Genomic DNA, 20,122 nt, shown 5'->3' with positions numbered 1-20,122 from the left:
TCGGGTCCCGCCGTGACCGAACAACCGAGGAGCCTCCGGAGCTCGCCGGCCGGACCCATCCCGCCCAGACCCCGCAGCCTCAGGGTGCGCATTTCCACCCTCTCACTCTGGGGATTTTTGCGAGCACGGTAACGTTTGGTAACGGCCCCCGGGGCTCCCCGCTCCGTACAACCGCCCGCCACACGGGGACAACACAGCAGCCCCGAGGGAGGGCGGTGTTTCCCGCCTGACCCCCCCCTCCCTTCCGGGCGATCCCGGCACGGCAGCCGCTCACTCTCCTCACCCTCCTCTTCCTCCTCCCCCGTTCCCCGCCCGGTCCGGGAGCGCCGCCCTCAGCGCTGAGGCGAAAGGCGCGAGCCCCCGCGCGCCCTGCCTTCCCTCCCAACCCAGTCCCGCGGGCCGCCATTCGCCTCACCCCTCACGCCCCGCCCGGCCCCTGCGGCGGAGCCAATAGGAAGCGTCGGGTGGTGTGAATGACAGGCGACGCTCGCCAACCACAAAGCTCCTTATTGCTGTGTGGCTAAGGCCGGTATAAAGCCGGCCACGCGTTGAGGCTCCGGGCCGGAGAGTACGTGTCTCAGGGGGAGGAGAAGGTGGCGGCAGGGCCGGTGCGGAGCAAGCGAGCGCCGCGGGGAGGGGTGTCAGCTCCAGCGCGCGGGGGATTTTAATCCGATTCCGGCCGGCCCGGATTTTATTGGGAGCGGGTTTTAAAGTGAGTACGAGCGGGATGGCGCCAGCGGAAAAGGGGGGGAGGGGCGGGACCGGACCGGATCAGACCGGCCCGGCGGGGGGAGCCGCCTGGCTGACCCGCCGGCCGCCCTCGTCTCTTGCAGGCGTCTGTCGTCCCTCTCGCCTCTGCGGACGGGGCAGCATGTCCGAAGCGGAGCAGCAGTTGGCGTCCGCCGCCGGCGCCACCCAGAACGGCCACGAAGCGGCCGAGAGCGCCGGAGAGCAGCAGGCCGAAACCGGCGGGGCTCCGGCGGCAGCGGGCGCAGCAGCGGCGACGGCAACGGCGGGAACGGCAGCGGCGGGAGCCGGATCGGCGGCGGGAACAGCAGCAGGGGCGGCCGCCAGCCAGAACGGAGCCGAAGGCGACCAGATCAACGCCAGCAAGAACGAGGAGGATGCGGGGTAAGCGCCGCGCCTCCCTCGGCACTGTGAGGCGGGAGGAGGCCGCCCCCCCCCCCCTTCCTTCTCCTCCCCCTCCTTCCCCGTCGCCATGTGCGGCCTCAGCGCGGCCCTTCGGCGGGAGCGGAAGCTGGGCGGGAGGCTGGCGGGCTCCGGCGCTCTGGGCTCCCCTCCGACCGTCGGGGGAGGGCGTCGGGCGGCCCCGTTGCGGAGGGATCAGGCGGGCGGTGAGCCGGTGGCCCTGCAGCACCAGCGCTTCCTTTGTTCTGGAGCTGCCTTTTGTTGGCGCCATGTGGTGGCTGGGGGAGGGGCGGGGAGCGGGTTTGTTGCCGTCTCACGCTGTAAAATGGAAGGGGATTTACCTCGGCTCGCTTCGCGTCCCGCGTTTTCCCTCATCCTTTCCCTTTTTAACCACAGGAGCGGATGGAAGGAGTTGTTTTCTGTCGGGGGGGGGGGGGGGGTGGTGGGCTGGTTCAAACTTCTTGGGGATTCTGTGAGCGATCGCCACCGTCGTCGGTGTAAATGCGAACGCGTTTAGTGTAACGCGCATTAAAAATGAGCCCTGCTTTGGGAGCAGGGTCGTGGTACGCGAAGTATTTTTCGAGTGAGCAGAGGAAAACTACTGTGGTTGGCGCCGTGTGGTGTGTGTTTTAACCAGTAAGAGCGATTTTGGTGTACTACTTAGCAGCGTTGTCAGAAAAAAGCTTATCTCTTGCGAGTTTTTCTGGAGGAGTCCGTGCAGTTTCACTGTATTTTGTTCGTCGAATCCTTATGCACAAAAGTAAATTCTTTGCTATCGTAGTTATTTTCTCAATGAATAGAGGAGCTTGGTTTGGACATGACCTGCCTGTTTCTTAAGAGGGTCTTTGTTATTCAGGCTACCCCGTGAATTTAATTGGGGGCCCTTTGTTATCTCTGAGCCCAGAAACGGAGGGCCAGATCCCTTAGGTTAAAAAAAAAAAAAGAGATAAAGCCACAGTAGCACCATAGATTTTGACTGCAAGGGAAGGACTGAAAATTGCACAAGTTTCCTATAATCTAGGGCCGGATGTGCCTCTTGCAGACATCAGAAGGATTGAGAGCTAGCTCTTTAGCTGTATGTGGATTTTGTTTTTACTTTCCTAGTATTCAGCCCTAAAAAGTGGACGTTATTATTTCCCTTTCTTACATAGGAGGTAACAAGTTTAAACCCCATGGTCACGTGAAATGAAATTTTTAAGAAAAGCAGCTATTTAGAGGGATTGGCCTATGTGTATAATACAGCAAAATACATCACTGTGATAAAAACAAGAGCTGTCCAAGACAGAGTTCATGTTGTTGACATTATAGTAATTTGTTAAGAGCTGAAACATTCTTTGATTTAGCTGCACTAACACACCAGGGAGGAAAAAAAAGAGGCTACACATTAAGAATGCAGTTTCCCAGTTTTTGTGGCCTCTGTAGGCAAAGCTGAATACCCGGCCATTGGTCTTAAATTCAGAGGCTCAGTATTGTGTTTTAATATATGTAGATATCAATCATTCCAGTTACAAAACAAAGGACTACAGATTACAAAGTGTAGTATCTGCTGCTGTGGTGAGTGGTGAATTTACCATGCGGTAATGTCTGTGTATACCACAGCCCCATGCTGATGGGATGAAGCAGTTAAAGCTGCCTCCAGACAAAATCTGGTCATCCCCAAGCCACTGAATTTCTCTTTATGACTCTTAAGTGGAGTCAGTGACAGGGTACCCTATAAAATATGACTGTCAGTCTGTTCAGATTACACCAGTCACACTTTGTCAGTAAGCTGTTGTGATGAGGAGTCCATCCTTTCACGTGTTACTGAAAAGACTTAACTTTTTAAAGGGTTTGCTGTAAAAATGTATTTTAATGTGTGCAAGAAGCACGTGGACTTTCTTTGGAGCCTGTGTATTGTGCTGCACTTGTCAGTTAAGAGTGCACAGCCTGGTTTTCTGAAAAAAAATTTGGGTTTAGCCTCCAAAGCCTATGGTTTCATCCAGTATAAGGAACCATAAGTACCATAGTACTAAGTTTCTTTCCTCATGTTGCTTTTGGAATATAAATGGATGCTAGTTCAGGAAATCTGTTACACATAAACACCAATAACCAAATTTACTAAATGTCTAAAGTGCTGATAGTTTCTAGTGCCTAATCTAGGTTGCCTTTAAACAGAGTAATGACAACTTAAGCTTTTAAAAGCATTCAAGCCTTTTTAGCCCACTATAGACTAAAGCAGTTTAAGTTTGTTACCTTGGAAACTCTGAAAATAGAAAATATATCCATGTTATTAATGATTTCATTTAAAGTGAGGCATTTGAAAAGTGCCTTACTGTCTGATTTCAGTTTTGTTCGTTAGCTTCATGTCTACATTGTTTCACTAGTATTTAATTATTTGAGATGCTTCAGAGGATACTTGTATGTGGGAGAGTGGGCAGGGAAGTACTGTGTTGGCCTCCAATAAACGTAAGGCTAATAGTGAAGATACTCCTGTAGCAGTGATGAAGATAGAACTAGATTTGGTAACAAGGCAGGAAGAAGTGCCCAACAGAGTAGTTAAGGCAGGTCCAAAGTCCTGTCTGTTGCAGGTGACTTTTCTTGGAGGTCATAGTTACCTGGTTTAAATTCTCCAGATATTTCTTAGGACTAGAAGTTTCACGGCCATTTGTCCAAATCCTAGAAGAGCTCAAGTATTTTGCTTTTAATGCCTTATTCTATCCTGAATGCTTTCAAAGCAGTAGGAATGATACTGGGTTCTGTCAAAGAAATGAGTTGGCAGTACTTGATAATCAATACTGCTTTGTTGCAAATAACAGAACACTGCTGAAAGTGTTATTGGCAAGGAATAATGTTGGCAATTCTTACTGTTTCTTATAGCCTGTGATAAACTTCAGGGTGCATTGTGTTATTCCTTCAAAAAGAGGGGGGAAAACCCAGCTTTGTGGACTCCTCTAGTATTACTGGTTTTTGACAAGATGTACAAGTGTTTAATTCCAACACCTGGTCCTGTTTCTGACAGTGCTGCTGAGCTGTATTACCACTGTGAGCCTCTTGCTGCACATGGTTTTCTGTAGTACTTCCTGAATCTAAATAGCTCTTATCTCTTGGATATTTCAGGAAGATGTTTGTTGGTGGCCTCAGTTGGGATACAAGCAAAAAAGACTTGAAAGATTACTTCACCAAATTCGGTGAGGTAACTGACTGCACGATAAAGATGGACCCTAACACAGGAAGATCCAGAGGCTTTGGATTTATTCTCTTCAAAGAACCTGGGAGTGTTGAAAAGGTAAGTTTTAAGACTCGCGTTTCAGATTCTTAACTATTAGGGAAAATTTTTCAGCCTGAGATAATCCTGTCAAATTATTTTTCAGGTTCTGGAACAGAAAGAACACAGGCTAGATGGAAGACTAATTGACCCCAAGAAGGCCATGGCAATGAAAAAGGATCCAGTGAAGAAAATATTTGTTGGTGGACTAAACCCAGAAGCCACAGAAGAGAAAATCAGGGAATACTTCGGAGAATTTGGAGAGGTTTGTAATATTATCTTAGTAAACTTTGAAAAAGTCTCCAGTTGCTGTTTAGTTTGCTAATAATTTGCAAGCTGCAAACGAATCAATTCTTCTGTAACTGATCCAGAAGCTTCCCACCTGTGCACAATATGATTCTACTACATCTACTACACAAGATTATTCCATTATTAGTTAGCCTTTAGCTCATATAATTTCATTTAATGTTTAAATTGTTTGTAAGAGTTGTAAAATTGAAACCTCTTAAAGGCAGTAGTAGTTTAGAAAGAACTTTGCAACTTAGTTGTTATGTAATATGCACAAGTATGAAACTTCCAGTTTTACTGTCTTAGATGCCATGCACTTAAATGTCCTACTAAAATACAAGTCTGAAAATACTATTTTATGTCTTCAGATTGAAGCAATTGAACTTCCAATGGATCCAAAGACCAACAAAAGGAGGGGGTTCGTGTTCATCACTTTCAAGGAAGAGGATCCAGTGAAGAAGGTTTTGGAGAAGAAATTCCATAACGTCAGTGGAAGCAAGGTAGAAACTCTTCTTAATTTTTGTCAATGTTACTAGTCCTCACATCACTACCTTTATAATCTCAAATCAGAGGCCTTTTCAGGGTACCCAAACTATAAGAACAGCTGGCAAATTATCTGCCATAAGTTCAGTTGCAGAGGCTACCAAGTTTCTTTCCCCAATACTTGAGACTTGATACTTGCTATGTTTTAGGGGCTTTATTATGTAAAGATCTAATTGCAATCATTAAATACATGTGGAAAAACTGGCTTATGTATCAGTGTAGAAAAAGAAGCCATTTCAACAGATAGCTGGTTTCAGCATAGAGCATGTGTATAACTTAGAGACACTTAACTTTATAACCAGCTCTCTGAAACTGATGCTGTCTGACATGAGGCAGCTTCTGGTGTCTTCTCTCAGAAGCCCCCCTGGCTAGGAAACCTTGTCACACAAACCCAATACACTGATCCAGAGAATAAAATGTATGATTATGGCAACTTGTACCTGGTCAGCTGGTGATACTAACTGTAAGAGAGATGCCCTGAGCTGCTGACTGCTCATCTGTGGGAATAGCCAACACGGACTCATGTGTCAGTGAAGAACTGGAGGCAAATGACGGGTGCTGGCTGGAGGTGTCCCTGTTCCATGGCCAGTGCTGACCATATGCTATCTTCAAAGCTCTGACAGATCTGTTCATACTGTCTGACACAATGACTTTAGACTTAGTGTAAGACTGTTCTTGACAACACAGAATAAACCTGGCAAAACTAACTGTCAAGATGCTGTAATTAGCAGTAGTAGTTTGTTTTCAGGAGAGATAAGTGCTTGTGAGAAATTATGTATATAGTTTATCTCAGCTATGGCCTTGTTTTGTGTCATAGTGGTAATAAAAAGAGCAGGTTACCTTAAAATTCCTGTATGAAGAATTCCAAGCTAGTCTTGCTGAGGTGCTGCTATCACAGGGAGTTCCTCCTTTCATGGCAGCAGTAGCTTTCACCTCTGTACAGGTTCAGGAACTACGAAGCTGCTTGACAGCTTGATCTGCAGCTTGGAAACCTGTCTTGGAAACATCAGCTCTGGTTGGTTTTAGCTGTTGTTTCCTGTTTGAAGTGATGATTTCAAGTATTAAGTGTACTTCACACTCTTTTCCAGAAAACTGGTGCATTTCTCAGAGCTTGGTTGATTAAATGCAGCTCAGGTGAAGTAGTCCCATGTGTTGGGGTAGAGGGCACCTTGTGTCTCCTACAGGAGCAGTTGCTCTGCTGAGGTGACCTCAGCACCTCTTCCTTGAGGGAGCTGATAGGAGAATGGCAAGTGTAAAATACTCCAAAAGCAGTGGCCAGTAACAACATGTTTTTCCATGGGAAAGTTAATGGTAGGGAATTAGCAGTATAAAATGCTCTTGGATCAGTGGCCTGCTTTGATTCGCCAGCAGTGACTTACCTTTGCCCAGGTGGCACAATAAATCAGATGTTTCTGGATAATCACTGGTCCTGGTAACACAGCAGAGCACAGCCTGTACACCTCCTTTGCCTCCAGGGAAACCTCTGGCTTTCCTAGGTGCTTAGACTGGTGCTGCTGCTATAAGACAGCTTACACTCTTCCTTGTTTTTATTTTCAGTGCGAGATTAAAGTAGCACAGCCAAAAGAAGTATACCAGCAGCAACAGTTCAGTAGTGGTGGAGGAAGAGGTAGCTATGGAGGAAGAGGCAGAGGTGGAAGAGGCGGTGGTAAGTACTGCACACACTACTTTAGTATGGACACATTCTAAATAAGTTGTGTGTACTAAAATGGGATTTTGTGGATGGTTTTCCCTTCTATAGCTCAAAGTCAAAATTGGAATCAAGGTTATGGCAATTACTGGAACCAGGGTTATGGGAATCAAGGATACGGCTATCAGCAAGGTTATGGTGGCTATGGAGGCTATGATTATTCAGGATATGGGTATTATGGATATGGACCAGGCTATGATTACAGTAAGTAAAGAGAACTGTATTGGGTATAAGCAAACATAACTAATTAGCAGTTTAATGCATTTGTTCTCTTGTTCATAGGTCAAGGCAGTGCAAATTATGGGAAGACACCAAGACGTGGTGGTCATCAGAATAACTACAAGCCATATTGATCAAACTTATTCAGGTATGCAGTGGCATGGTCTCTTTTGGAAAATGACTGCATAGGTTTTGTATACAATGCTGTAGATGGATATTTCAGTTCTGTACCAAATTTAACTTTACAATAAATTTCTATGGCCTGTTAAATGTGCATCTTACTTGGAAGAGCTCCCTGGAAATGTTTTACATGTTTAATACTTACAGATAACTAGTTGTCTAGACAGTGTGGTGTGTAAAGTTCAGCCTTGCTGAAGATATTAATTAATGATTTTATTAATAGGTTAAACTGAAACTGATTTTGAGGGTCTGCTTAAAGCTGCAGCTCTGCATCTAGGGACTGCCTCTTGGAGTTAAACTATGGACTCTGCATTACTCCAGTTGTACAGAATGAGATGCATCTTAGGGAACCAGTGTCACTTTCCACCTTTTTATTTTGTATTGTTTTTGTGTCATACATTTCCTGTAACGGAAGTGTTAATTTTACTGTACTTTTTGGTACCTTTTTGGAATCTAATGTATTGTAAGGTATTTTACATGTGTTCTGATTCACCATGACATGGATATTGAAGCTATCCTAGCTTTTGAAATAAAAAAGGCGTAATCTAGTGTCTTGTGCCATTCTTCAGCCTGTGGTAGTCAAATGCCAGTATGCTCTTCTCAGATCTTAGTTCCTGGCAGTACCCTGATAGTTGAGTTGTGCTTAAATGTTTTTAATCTGAAAACTAGAAGGCTGTAGCTACTTGCAGTAAAGTGGCAGCTAAAATCTACAGTCACTTCTGCCTAGAAGCAAAGTGACAGCCCCAGCTGTTGTGGAGGCTGTGCTGGTGGCTCATGCTTTAAACAGCAGTGAGGCTCAGCATAACTGTGTTGGTGTCTGCAGTGTAGGGCTGTGCTAGGAGGAGCCAGAGGCATAGGTAGGGCTTGAGAGTCAAGACTGCATTACAGGAGGAAGCCAGGAGGTGTGCAAGAAGGTGGCTGTGCTGCCTTCAGGTTTCACTGTGTTGAGTCGGACTTTGCTACAAGTTTTTAATAGTCTGAATACCTGCCTTGAAAGAGAGGTCAGACAGACCTTAAATTACCAATGCAAAATCTGAATTTGTGCAGCCTTTTTGTGTGTCAAGAAAAGGCTAAAGAAAACTTCCACAGAAGTTGGGGTAGAAAAAAAGAACAAAGCTACCTCTAAAGAGGCAGCTCTGTCTGCAGAGATGAGTGACCAGCTAGAAATAAGCTCTCCTTGTCTTTTTTGATAGTTTACCACTATTTTAAGGCAATAGCTATCATGTCACTTGCCTGTTTTGCTGCAGAATAGTCCCAGTCTCAGATTTATAAATAAGTGGCAAGTGTTGCTGCACAAAATGAGCTGTTTGTTGCAATAATCAATTTGATTATTTACTTTACTTCTAATGTTAAAATATTACTCTTGCAATAAATTCTATTCAAATTAATGGGAACCAGAAGTAACTTAAGAAAAACCAAACAGATGTTACTAGTGACCTTATTTTTTACCGAGAGATTCAGCTATTCCTGCAGAGACTGTAATATGCTGCTCTCTGCTGGCTGTCCTGGAAATAAAAAGCTTGCTGTAAAGTTAGAAGTTTGTAAGACATTTCTGGTTGAAGTGGAAAGCTCAAGTATAAAAAAAAAGTGCAGCAGATTCTAAATATGATCATTTACATGACAAATTTACAGCTGGAGTATGTAACTTAATGCCCAGCTTACTTGCAAATAAAATTGCAGACCAATGAAACAAATAAGTACAGTACTTAAGAACACTGCTGTTCCAAGATTTAAAATATAATTGCTTTACTGCATCCTTTTTTACTTTTCATACAAAGTAAGGGGTAACACAGTATTTTTCTAGCAAACAGTTTACCCTCCAGCAGGGAATTTGCCTAGTATCAGGACTAGTGCTACAAAACTTCTGGCTAGTGCACTGTTAGTCAGCTGGCTGTTGGTGTTTTCTGGGTGTAGGTTCTCAGGTAATGCTTCCTTGACAGGTGATGTGGCCTTAAGCAGAAATTGAGGATGCTGGTACTTAAATGTAGAGCTGCCTTTCACTTTCTTTTCATTAGAAGTTTGTGATACAAAGAACATGTAATCACCTGGTGAAAGCAAGGGCTTGTACACAAGCTGATTCTACTTGGATGTTTCTTGAGGACAGAATGTTTTGTAAGAACCTGTTTGGGAGCCAGGATGCTCAGCTGTCTGTTCCTCATGTATTTGGTGTTACAAATTAGGGACTGAAGTTTTTGACCTAATGTTGGTCACTAAGACTATTGGCTGAATACAGTGTTACTAGGGACCTTGTTATGAAATAGCTACTGGTCAGAGGAGCCTGGATAGGACTGGGTGTACTGGCAGCTAGGATGGTGTTTGCATAGGTAGCAGTAGAATAAGACAACCCATTGGCTTGTTTTCAAAAAGTCATAACCTGAAAGAGCATGACTAGAAAATGTAGTTTATAGTAGCTGTTAGAAATGTATTCCTTCATAATTGGGTTTAGATATGCTGTTTTAAATAATAATTTCACACTTCTGTCAGAGTTGAAACAAACTCTTGTAAAATTTATTTCTCCTAAAGCTTTTACTAATAAGAAAATCAAAGGTACCTTATCTGGTCTAAGACATGCCAGGTTAAAGATTAAATGTTCATTACTATAGTAGAATGATGTTTCTTAGTAGTAGATCTTGAACATTGTTTGAAACCTATGGAAAGAAAATGTTATGGATTTGTTAGCAGGTTTTTTGTTTGTTTTTTTTTTTTTTGTAAAAGCATCATTAAAAGGAATTACTTCATTGCCTCATTTTCGCTTACATTATATGTAAGTGTCACACTAATTCTGTACTTAGCAAGAGGCTTTTTGCATTCTTTGTTTCCTGTAGAAAATAAAGGCATTTTTCTTGCTTAGTTTAGATTGCAGACAAGCACATTAAGATATAAGGCCTCAAAGTTAAACTGGCACTGTTAAGTAAAATCTTTCTGTTCTCAAGAATAAGCAGTACAAACAGTTGTATGTCTTTCCATTAACTTGTTGAATAAAATGTTAACACATTTTTCTTGTGCCTGCTATACTAATATTGCACTGAACTAAAAGCATGTTTCTCCCTAGCTCAGGGCCATGGCACTGTGACTCTAATGTGGTGGCTGAGGCCACCAGTGGTTATGTAGGTTATAATTATTACATTAGGTACATTCCTCTCCAGGTCTGTAGAGTTTTACTGGGCACTTTGTTAAAAAAAACCAAAACAAACTGGTTGCCTTTAGTCAGCTGAAGTGCTAACTGTACCAAAGGGGGTGGTAACTGAGGTGTTAAGTGTGCACTGTCCTCAAGTGTGTGGCAAACTTGAGCTGCAGCTAGATGTTCTCTGTAAGCAAGTTGTAGAGGGACCTCAACCAGTAATAAGACTTGCAAGGCTTGAAAGACTTAACAGGACTTGGTCTTACTAATGCTTACAAACATTTGAGTATAGGGGTAACCTCATGCTTGAGCATCAGTCTAACAGCCATGAACCTGAAATGATCCTACAGAGCAGTAAAAAATGCACAAGAGAACAGAAGGCAATAATATTTCAAAGTCAGATGCTAAGTAAAGTAGGAGCCAGAGTAATAAAAGTACTGTTCATAGCTTTTGTAAAGCTGTTAGCATAAGTTGGAGATTTCCAAATCATGGCATGCAGAATGTGCAGTGCTCCTGCCCTTAAGGGCAGCTGAGGAGTAGTTAGGCAGCTAACTAGTAGACACTGCCTGCAGCTGCAACAGCTTCTGTCTGGAGACTTGAGGCACTCAGCAGCTGGCATAAAAGTTGTGGATTTTGTTTTTATGTGCTAGTTGTTTGCACATCATGGATTAACTCAGTCACACTTAAAACTTCCCACACAAGTATGCCATGCTCTAGAGGTAGAGACATGTTCAACCTACTATGAAAACAAATGCAATAGGTACAGTCATACTGAGACAGTGTTGGACTCTGATAGAAAGTAGCTGTGAATGCCAGATGTACACAAGTCTTGTCCATGCTTTTGGCTTGCCAGAAATTCCTGCAAACTAACTGAATTAAAAGCATCTCTGTGGAAACTTGGTCCTGCTCTGTTGCCAGTGACCAAGGTTCTGAAATTATGTATTGGGAGCTCTGGCTTCTAAATAGTAAAGGGCATATATAGATAGAGAAATACCTGCTCAGGTTGAACAAGTGGATGTTTTCTGATGGTTCACATGTTCTTCCATATCTGGAAAGAAAATAAGCAAAATTTAGCTAACCTATGACAAGGTTTAGCAAACTGTGACAAGTTTTTATATTAACTTGGTTAATACCAAATGCACAGAATTTGTATAAAAAGCCAAGTAGCAAATACACAGGGATTATGGCTTTTTCAGAACAAAATGAGGACAGCTTTTACCAGTTCCCTTTGTTCAGATGTGTAAACACTTGAACTCTGACAGAGCCAAGATATTTTAAGTCATGTGCATCTCTGGCATAAGTAGTTTTGTTACAAAACTTTAAACAGAATAATTTGGAAGTGAAGGCTAAACACTTAGTAAAACTGGTTTTCCTATGTGCTCTGCATCTACTGACTTGGCTCTATTTTAGTATTTCTGAAAATCAGTTTAAGTATTGACTTAAAAGGCAACCCTCTGTAGTGCAGTTTTGATTTGTGCTACCTGTTAGCAGTTTGTCAATTGTGTCCACAACAAATTTTGCATCTTCCATGCTGAAGCACATTGGGGGCTTGAATTTAAGAACGTTTCTTCCTGGCCCATCTGTACTCAGTAGAATACCTTCTTCCTTAAGCCTGAAAGAGCAATAACAAAGAAATAACTTTACCTTTGCATGTAGTTCTGAGGAAGTTGCAAACATCAGCATGCAGGTTGTCCAGACAATGCCTTTCTGCACTCACTGGTTTCTTTTTCTGCTGGTTTGCTATATTTCAAAAACTACTGAGTGGCAAGGTCACTTTGTTATTGTGTGCTTGCCTCCCACATTGAGGAACTACCCCATTGTCCCCTGGTACCTTGTTATTAGATACTCTGCTTCTGCTGTGGCTGGGGTCCTTTCTGCTTGATCCTTGATTAAGTCCACACCAATGAATAAGCCAGAACCCCTTGAAAGGAAATAAAAATAGTCAAGCTCTGTCAGAGGAAGGAACTGCAAGTGAAATAAAATAACTGAGAAAGTTTTTTGTGAGACCAAACCTTTACAGTGTGAGAATTACCTGACTTTTGGTTAGAAAAGGTATTGCTGTTCTGAAGAAATGTAGTAATGCAGTACAGACTTTTATCTGCTTAGAATGGCAGTGCTGGACATGATAAGTATATTTTCCAACCAATTATTGATTCTATTCTATGTACACTTAAGCTAAAAGTATATCTTCCAACCAATTATTTATTCTATTCTATGTACACTTTAGCTAAGAGTTCAAACAGGAAAGTGAATCCCTTTATGTGACTAGAATCAATAAAGCAGTACTGGTCTAGAGTGACTGAGTATATTTTTGACAAAGCTCAAGTTTGTTTTAATCTAATGTTCAGCAGTGTGATTTTTGCTGGAGACAGATTTAATTTTTAATTTCTTAAAACCTTATGAACTGAATTGAGATGTTTAAACCAAACAAAAAGCTACAGCTTTAAATAAGGCACTGATACCTGACATCACCAATGATAGGATGCTTTATTTTCTGCTCCTCCAGTAGCTTCATCAGGAAGTTTCCTACTTCTGTGGCATGAGCTTGCAGGTGTTCCTTCTCAATCACATCTAACACAGCTAATCCAATTGCACAGGAAACTGGGTTTCCTCCAAACTGAGTTCAGGAAAAGAACACACATGGGCAGGGAAGAGAAAGAAAGATGTAGTTTTGTCACTTGAGAGTGTAGCTTCTGATATAATGAGCTTACTGTTATTTGTATCAGATGGAGAAAGTAAATAGAAAGTTATAACATTAGAAGATAAAAATATGAACAGTAATTGTGTGGGTGATAAAGATTAATAAATAGGCTGTGGGATAATGTAATTTAAATACTTAGACTCCTGTAGTGAAAAAGATGTTGGCCAGCTTTTTACTTACTGTATTAAAATACTCTACTCCTGTGGCTGCAAATGCTTCTGCAATTTCTCTTGTTGTTGCTACACAGGCAATAGGGTGCCCATTTCCTATTGGTTTCCCCATAGTGACAATATCAGGTATAAAATCTTCTCCTTGAAGCTGAAATGCCCAAAAGTGCTTGCCAACTCTGCCAAAGCCAACTTGAATTTCATCAGCAATAAATACACCTCCTGCCTTGTGCACATGCCTGTAACATAACAGATTTTATTGTCTCTTGAGAGGAAACAACATATTTACTGTTTAAGAACATGCAGAAAGCATCCTAATGTTAAAAATGTTGAAAGTAAAAAGTTCAAGATACTAAATGACCACTTACTCTGCAACCTTCTGGAAATAGCCTGCTGGTGGAATGATTTGACCACCCACGCTTGGCAGAGATTCAACAAAAAATGCAGCAATCTAAAACATACATAACATGTCATGTTTTGAACTCGAGACAGAAAGTTGTGGAAATTGTGTTAGCAGTTGGCAAGCTCTTTGTCATGATGTGGTTCTTGCATGATTATGTGAATCTTTGCTTTTTGACAAGTCAATACCACATAGCTCAGTAATCCTGAAAGGCATTGACAGCCATGCTTATTTCTAAGGCAAGACAAATGGGTGAAGGAATCATGTTTTACCTTTCTGCTTCTCTGATGTGCTTGCTCAATAATATTTTTCACTTCACCAGCATAGGCTGTTACTGCATCTTTATGGTCTTCTCTATAAAGTCCTCTGTATGTGTCTGGAACTGGAGCCTATGCAAAGGAACAGTATCCTCTCCTTAGTGCATAGTAAATAAGACTTCATGAAATTGAAAAGTAATTGATAGTTACAGGCTGAAGTACATACCACGTGGACCCATTCCTTTTGTCCTTCTAGATTTCTGAATTTATATGGGCTTATGTCAATCAAGGATGTCAGATGTCCATGGTAAGCACTTAAAAAAAAAGTCAGCAGTACTAAACAGTAATTTCCTGAGTATTTAAAGTTGTTAAGAATTCACATTACTGATAGCTAAGGAGTGGCTGCTCCTTGTCCCCTGGTGGAAATGCAGTCTGACAAAAGCTCTGAGATTTTTATCAATCAGTGTAGTAGTATTTGGAATTTTTTTGCACATCTGAACATAGGGGAAACAGAGGGACAGTATTCCTTGTCACTGGTTTGCAAAGGTCAGTAGACTGATAGCAGTGTAAGTCACAGGCAGTATCACAGACTGGACAACTGGCAGGGAGGTGTGTAGCCTACTTGTGAATATCCCCCAACAACAGTTTCCAGTCTCTCTGGGCATCCTGTTCTAATATTTGACCACCTTCATGGTGAAAAAGCTATGTCTCATCAGAATTCCTCAGGATTTAAGTCTGTTGTCTTTTCCTGTCACCATGCATCTTCAGGCCTGGCTTCATATTTCCTGCTTTTTCTCATTAGACAGTTGTAGATACAGTAAGTTCTCTCACATTGTCTTTTACAGTCAAACAAATCCAGTTTTCCTCACTTCTTACAGCTCCTACCCATCATGGCAAGCCACTGCTGGCCTCCTGCCCTCCAGGATATTAATGGCTGTTGGGTACTGGAGAGCCCAGCCTGGACATAATTCTCCAGGCTGGTCTTATAAACACTGAACAGAGGGAAAAAAATTATTTCCTTTAAATTCCTGGTTGCAGTCTTTGTATTACAACAGGTTTTCAGAAATGTTCTGACCACAGACCAAAACTCAGGCTCGTACCCCACAGTAGATAAAAATTGCCAATATACTTACTGGTCTAAAACTATAACATCTTCATGTTTTGTGTACTGTCGTGCCAGTCTTAGGGCAAGATCATTAGCTTCAGATCTGCAATTGAAAAATTCATTGTGGATGTCTGAGTTTTGAAATTCTAATGTCCCCTGCAGTGCCTATTTGCATCTGCAGAGAACAGACAGAACTTGATGCATTAGCAGAATAAAATCCATCTTTAAAAGCTAAGGTGCAGAAACTACTTTTGTTTCCTAGCTGTAGTTTGCTTGGGAAATCATCCTCTGCCTCAGGCAGCAAAATACACATTGATACATTTAATTTTGTTAACAGAAACAGTTCCCAGTTCAGAAGACAAGTTGGAACAGAAACTTACATAATAAAGACTTTTGAAAAAAAAACAACCCTTAAAATAAGTAATTTATACAATATATACTTAATAAATACAGTGTTCTGTAGTCAAAGGCCTTATAAACAGAATAAAACTCTTAAATAAAGGACTAGTTTACTTTTCTGATAGCATGTTAAAAGTTAGTCATGATAGCATGTTAAATTCAGAGTGCCTGAAGTTCAAAAAAAGAGCAGTTTCTTCAAAAATCCCAAACTATGGTTTTGGCCATATGTAGTTGTTGACACCAGGTCATGCAGTTGGCTGTTAATAATGCTGTATTTTACTTGTCTCTCTACAATAGTGAAAACACTAACAATTCAGTATACTTGACTTACCCAGAATTCAAAAAATAGAAGATGCATAACTTGTCAGGTAGTGTTTTTGAAAGCCTCTCTGCATAATCCACCATGTTGTCATGCAGGTAACGGGAATTGGTGTTTAACAGTTGATTCTGTTCATGGGCTGCTTTTACTATATCAGGGTGACAATGTCCAACTGCAGGAGGGTGAAGAGTAGTTAAAATTCTTCCATGTTACCTCTGGTGTTACTTCAAAAACATGTACAGGCTTAACACTTGGACTTCTCTGCTAGTACACAGCTGTTGTCACTGATGATTTTATTTAATCAGTGAGGCATTAATGATACTGTCAGTAAAAGACAATGTTGGTATGCCTCAAAAACTTTCACTCAGAACTTTTTGCTTAGAATAATTGCCTCTTTGAACAGTGGAAATAGATGTGCTAAAACAAATGGTGTCTCTCTGTAGTATTTGGATTTGGACATTTAAATAATTAAGGTAGGGGCTTGGATAGAATCAAGCCAGTAACCCTGCTAGTGACATCACTGACCATTTAAAAAGATTCAAACACTGTAAGAAAGAAACAGCTACTTATACACAAAAAAGACACCACACTGAGCAGTGATCCTCTGACAGTACCCTTAGAAGTAACTTTTACAGATAAAACAGTTTGTCAAGCCATTTGGTAGCCTTTAAGTTTGCTTTACTTGAGCTTTCATGGGAAGAAATCTTTAAATTTCAGATAAGTGTTTCTATCAAGATAGAACAGGAAACAAGCCTGGAAAACAGGTTCACACACAGATTCAAATGTGAACCATAGTTTGCCAAACTACAGGCTAAAGATGTTTTTCCACTTTTCCAACTAAATGCACAGCCCTAGCACAATAGAGTTGTGGTAAAAGGTACATATAATTCCTTTTCTGCTTAAAAAAAATAGTATCAAATAACATGACTTTTAACTTACCATGAGCAACATTGTTTATGCAATCAAGGTATTGTTTTCCAGTTTCATCATACATATACTGGCCTTTTGCCTTCACGATCTTCACTGGATCTTTGGAAAAAAACAGCTTGCAAGAAGACCTGTGGCAAGCATCCAAAAGCAAAACAAATCTTAGTTAATTCTAATAGTTGTCTAGTTTATTCCACTGGAATTGTTCTCAGTTTCAGTCAGTTAATCAAGAGAAAGACATTTCTCCAGTTTGCCAGCACATGCTGACATCCTGCTTCTGAACCAGACCCCAGGATGGAGATGAGAACAGGCCTTGTGCTTTAAATCAAGTCAAATTTTGTTAGACTCTCAGGGAAAAAACAAGTTCCAGAACTGAAAATCCTTCACTAGGAATCTGGCCATGGCACACAGATAGGACTTACCCTCAGTAGTTTCAGCCAGGCTGAACTGTGGTTCCTTACTGTCTGTGATGTTAGACTTTCATTTGCCTGAAACCTTCCCTGTCTCCTATCTTGTGATTGCTTTTATTGTATGCTTGCTAAGATCTTGATTTACCAGACAGTGTGGTTCAGGTGGTTGTTATATCTTCATGAATATTCAGTAACCTTAGATGAAACCTGGATTTTTAAAAGGCTGGGTCTACTTAAATGAATTTGCTTTGTTTCACTTCTGAACTAAACTGCCATACAAGTAAAACTGAAACACATGTCTGCCTAAGTAGGAGTTGCAAGGATTTGTTGCTGAAGGGCAATGCCAGACTTCAATGCTTCGTTTAGTAAAAGATTGCTTATACAAAAATCAAATAATTTGACCATAAATCTAAATCATTGCCAAATAAACAAAAGGGACAATGACAAAATGAGAAACTTATTCACTGTTCCTCCCTTACAGGAATGCTGTACTTTCTGTGTGAACTGGCAGTAGAATGGTAGGGTAGTCAGGGTTTTTGTAAGCTTACCCTGACTGCTCAACAGATGCCAAAAAGGTGCTTGTAGGGGCTGGGTCTTTCTTCCCAGGGGGTAGGGCAAATGGGTTACAAAAAGATTAAGTACACCCAGTGGTGCTCTTCAGGTTTGTGTAACTGTGTCCTGGTTTGGTGTTAAACCGTGACAAACTGGCACCATTCTAATTCCTCCAGAATCATAAAGTGTATAATGAGTCAAGTAGCTTTTATAGACATATATATAAGGATCACTGTGAAAACAGTGCCATGGTTAAATATTAACAGTTCTGCCATTCCCGGTAGCACCGTGCAGAACCAAGAACTTTTTAGGTCAGCTGGAGCAACATAAGTAATTGGCAGTTCAGAACCGAGTCTTGTACTTCTATCAAACTGGGCAGACATATGTTAATTCTGTCGCGTTTTGGGTGTAATAAGTTTTCTGAAAGCCAGGCTGTAATAACACCAGGTCAGCTGGACCCTGCGCCCAGCGATGCTTCCCGAGCAGCGTGAAGCGTGAGCAGGCGCGCTGGTATCGCACCGGTTCGATACTTGGGTTTTGTGCCTCCCCCTCCTTACGAGCTTCGAACCGCTGCTATTCATGACCACAGGCAGCTCACAGCTCCGCCTTTCCCCGCGATCTTGCCCGTTCGAACCCAGGGTTCGGCGCGGCCGCCTTGGGGCAGCCCGAGCTCGCCGCTGCCGACGTGCCGGAGGCCTCGTCCGCAGCCCCGGGGGGCGAGAGCGGGGGGGGGAGGGGAGGAGGCCGGGCCGAGGCTCTGCGGCCACGTCGGCAGCGCCCTGCCCCGGCCCCATCCCGCAGGACTCACCCGATGAGCTGCCGCCGCAGGGACAGGGTCTCCTGCCGGGATCGCTGCCCCCGCCGCATGGCGCTGCCGCCGTTCCCAGGGGCCGGTCTCGGTATTGGTGCCGCCTCCCGGAGGGGTCCGCGCCCGGGAGGGGGGGGGGTGGTTCCGTTCCGCCCCCGCAGTGCCCCCTGCCGGCAGTAGCGGTACCGGCGGTACCGGTTATCGCTGACCCGGCCAGACAGAGCGACGCGGGCACTGCCGGCGGGGCTGCGGTAACCGCGCCCTTATCGCGCAGCCCAGCCCGGACCGCTCCCTCCCAACACCCAAAGCAGCCCCAACAGAGCAGTCACTCACCAGAACCGCTGAGCTCCTCTGGCAGCCAGGCTGGGTCTTGCAGTGGCTTCGGTTCCGAAGTCCCACAGCACCCACGGGGAGAGGTGGCATCTGTGAGAGGGTCCTGTGAGGCTGCTGGCAGCTCATGGTGTACCTCGGGGTACACCACTGCCCCAGATCACACCTGCTTACCAGGCACCTCAGAGGTGACGTGGTTCTGAAGGCTCATCAGAGTCATTATTACAGCTATACCATAACACTTTGTCTTTTGAAATACTTCCACATTGAGGAAGTCTCTTGTACAGTTAGAAATAATTCATGGTGGTAGCCTAGGTGTTACCACTGTACTAATTGTTTAACACATACTTCACTATTTAGGCAAAACTAAACCCAAACCATTGGTACTGTTGTATTCTTGTGTTTGGTTGGTGACCAAAGCCAATCCAAGGGTGGGCAGTTGTTAGTATTGAAAGCAGAAGTGCTATGATCAGATTAAAGTGGTCATTCCTCCATTCCTTTTGATTGGAGTGACTGAGAGAAAAACAGATAAAGAACCAAAAGGATGTTCTGAGATGGGTTGAGTCATCTGCCACTGCAGGTGTTGTATCGTATAACTGAGTTCATAAACTTACTGAGCTTCATTCTAAAAGACTTTGGGTTTCCTTTTCCTTCCAAGTACCTGTTCACCTTCTGTTTTAACCTGACAAGATCTGTTAAAAGTCTCTAGAAAATGGAGCAGAGCCTTTTAAAGCTACACACTCAGCAGACTTTTTTATTGACTAGATATAGCCACCAATTATTATCTGTAACTGCAGTTACTTGATAAACTCAGGAGCAATTTCAATTTTCTATAATCTGGAGAATTCCAAAACAAATTGCTATTACAAAGTTAGAATAATTTAGCAAGTCAAACTGTTGTTGCACAGAAGCCAGGTTTAAAAAAAAAAAGACAGTGGAGTAAAAGTTAATAATGGCTGTTAAACTTTATTTGAACTCTGTCTGGTTAAGATATTTAGTAGTTATTTTATAATAACAACCTGATCATTTACAATTTGGAAAGTTCATTCTTGGTTACAAGTGCAGAGTTCATTATACATACTGACACAATTATGAAAGCAATCTGTACAGAGAGACCATTAAAAAAAAATCTAGTCTTTGCTTTTATTACAGAAAGCACAAGAAAATATTTGGGGGGGGGTCTCAAGTTAAGGGACTGTCCATTACAGCTTTAAACTAGAGATACATGATGCAGTACTAATTAATAATATTTTAACATGTTAAAACAATGGATAAGAAATACTGTTATTAATGCC

At 42.5% G+C, this 20,122-nt stretch overlaps 2 protein-coding genes across 7 annotated transcripts in view; one reads left to right on the top strand and one right to left on the bottom strand.

Moving 5' to 3' along the window:
- Positions 1 to 511: 511 nt before the first annotated feature.
- HNRNPAB (heterogeneous nuclear ribonucleoprotein A/B) overlaps positions 512 to 20,122 on the top strand; it is a 28,609-nt gene continuing 8,998 nt past the window's right edge. Inside the window, exons 1-9 of one of the 5 annotated variants that reach the window (XM_030459142.1) lie at positions 621 to 712; positions 834 to 1,131; positions 4,246 to 4,414; positions 4,500 to 4,658; positions 5,050 to 5,181; positions 6,782 to 6,890; positions 6,984 to 7,136; positions 7,215 to 7,299; positions 7,555 to 7,880. In XM_030459142.1, coding sequence (XP_030315002.1) covers positions 872 to 1,131; positions 4,246 to 4,414; positions 4,500 to 4,658; positions 5,050 to 5,181; positions 6,782 to 6,890; positions 6,984 to 7,136; positions 7,215 to 7,285 — 1,053 coding nt within the window. In that variant the 5' untranslated portion in view covers positions 621 to 712; positions 834 to 871 and the 3' untranslated portion in view covers positions 7,286 to 7,299; positions 7,555 to 7,880. Of the gene's footprint in view, positions 713 to 833; positions 1,132 to 4,245; positions 4,415 to 4,499; positions 4,659 to 5,049; positions 5,182 to 6,781; positions 6,891 to 6,983; positions 7,137 to 7,214; positions 10,331 to 20,122 lie in introns of those variants that run through there. The other 4 variants (XM_030459145.1, XM_030459141.1, XM_030459143.1 and 1 more) reach the window with 4 other exon arrangements.
- Positions 9,893 to 18,965, bottom strand: PHYKPL (5-phosphohydroxy-L-lysine phospho-lyase). Of its 2 annotated transcripts, none has more exons than XM_030459139.1 (13): positions 18,498 to 18,610; positions 16,740 to 16,858; positions 15,813 to 15,972; positions 15,111 to 15,185; positions 14,204 to 14,291; positions 13,993 to 14,109; positions 13,689 to 13,771; positions 13,334 to 13,559; positions 12,915 to 13,069; positions 12,284 to 12,373; positions 11,934 to 12,064; positions 11,447 to 11,500; positions 9,893 to 9,979 (listed from the first exon to the last, which is right to left on the bottom strand). In XM_030459139.1, exons 1-12 carry the CDS (start codon positions 18,554 to 18,556, stop codon positions 11,451 to 11,453), a joined length of 1,353 nt encoding a protein of 450 aa, XP_030314999.1. In that variant the 5' UTR covers positions 18,557 to 18,610; the 3' UTR covers positions 9,893 to 9,979; positions 11,447 to 11,450. The 2 variants fall into 2 exon arrangements, with proteins under 2 accessions (XP_030314999.1, XP_030315000.1); XM_030459140.1 differs by lacking the exon at positions 18,498 to 18,610 and adding an exon at positions 18,831 to 18,965 and having other exon boundaries at positions 9,898 to 9,979.

Source organism: Calypte anna, chromosome 13, assembly GCF_003957555.1.
Source record: "Calypte anna isolate BGI_N300 chromosome 13, bCalAnn1_v1.p, whole genome shotgun sequence".
NCBI classification, from domain to species: domain Eukaryota; kingdom Metazoa; phylum Chordata; class Aves; order Apodiformes; family Trochilidae; genus Calypte; species Calypte anna.
This window is presented reverse-complemented; position numbering and strand designations above follow the sequence as displayed.

Excerpts from the sequence above, each read along its gene's own strand:
- PHYKPL (XM_030459139.1), bottom strand. The coding sequence starts at position 18,556 with ATGCGGCGGGGGCAGCGATCCCGGCAGGAGACCCTGTCCCTGCGGCGG. Across the intron at positions 16,859-18,497 it reads CTGCGGCGGCAGCTCATCGG|GTCTTCTTGCAAGCTGTTTT; the intron begins GTGAGTCCTGCG and ends TGCTTGCCACAG. Across the intron at positions 12,065-12,283 it reads GCAGAGTATCTAATAACAAG|GCTTAAGGAAGAAGGTATTC; the intron begins GTACCAGGGGAC and ends TTGCTCTTTCAG.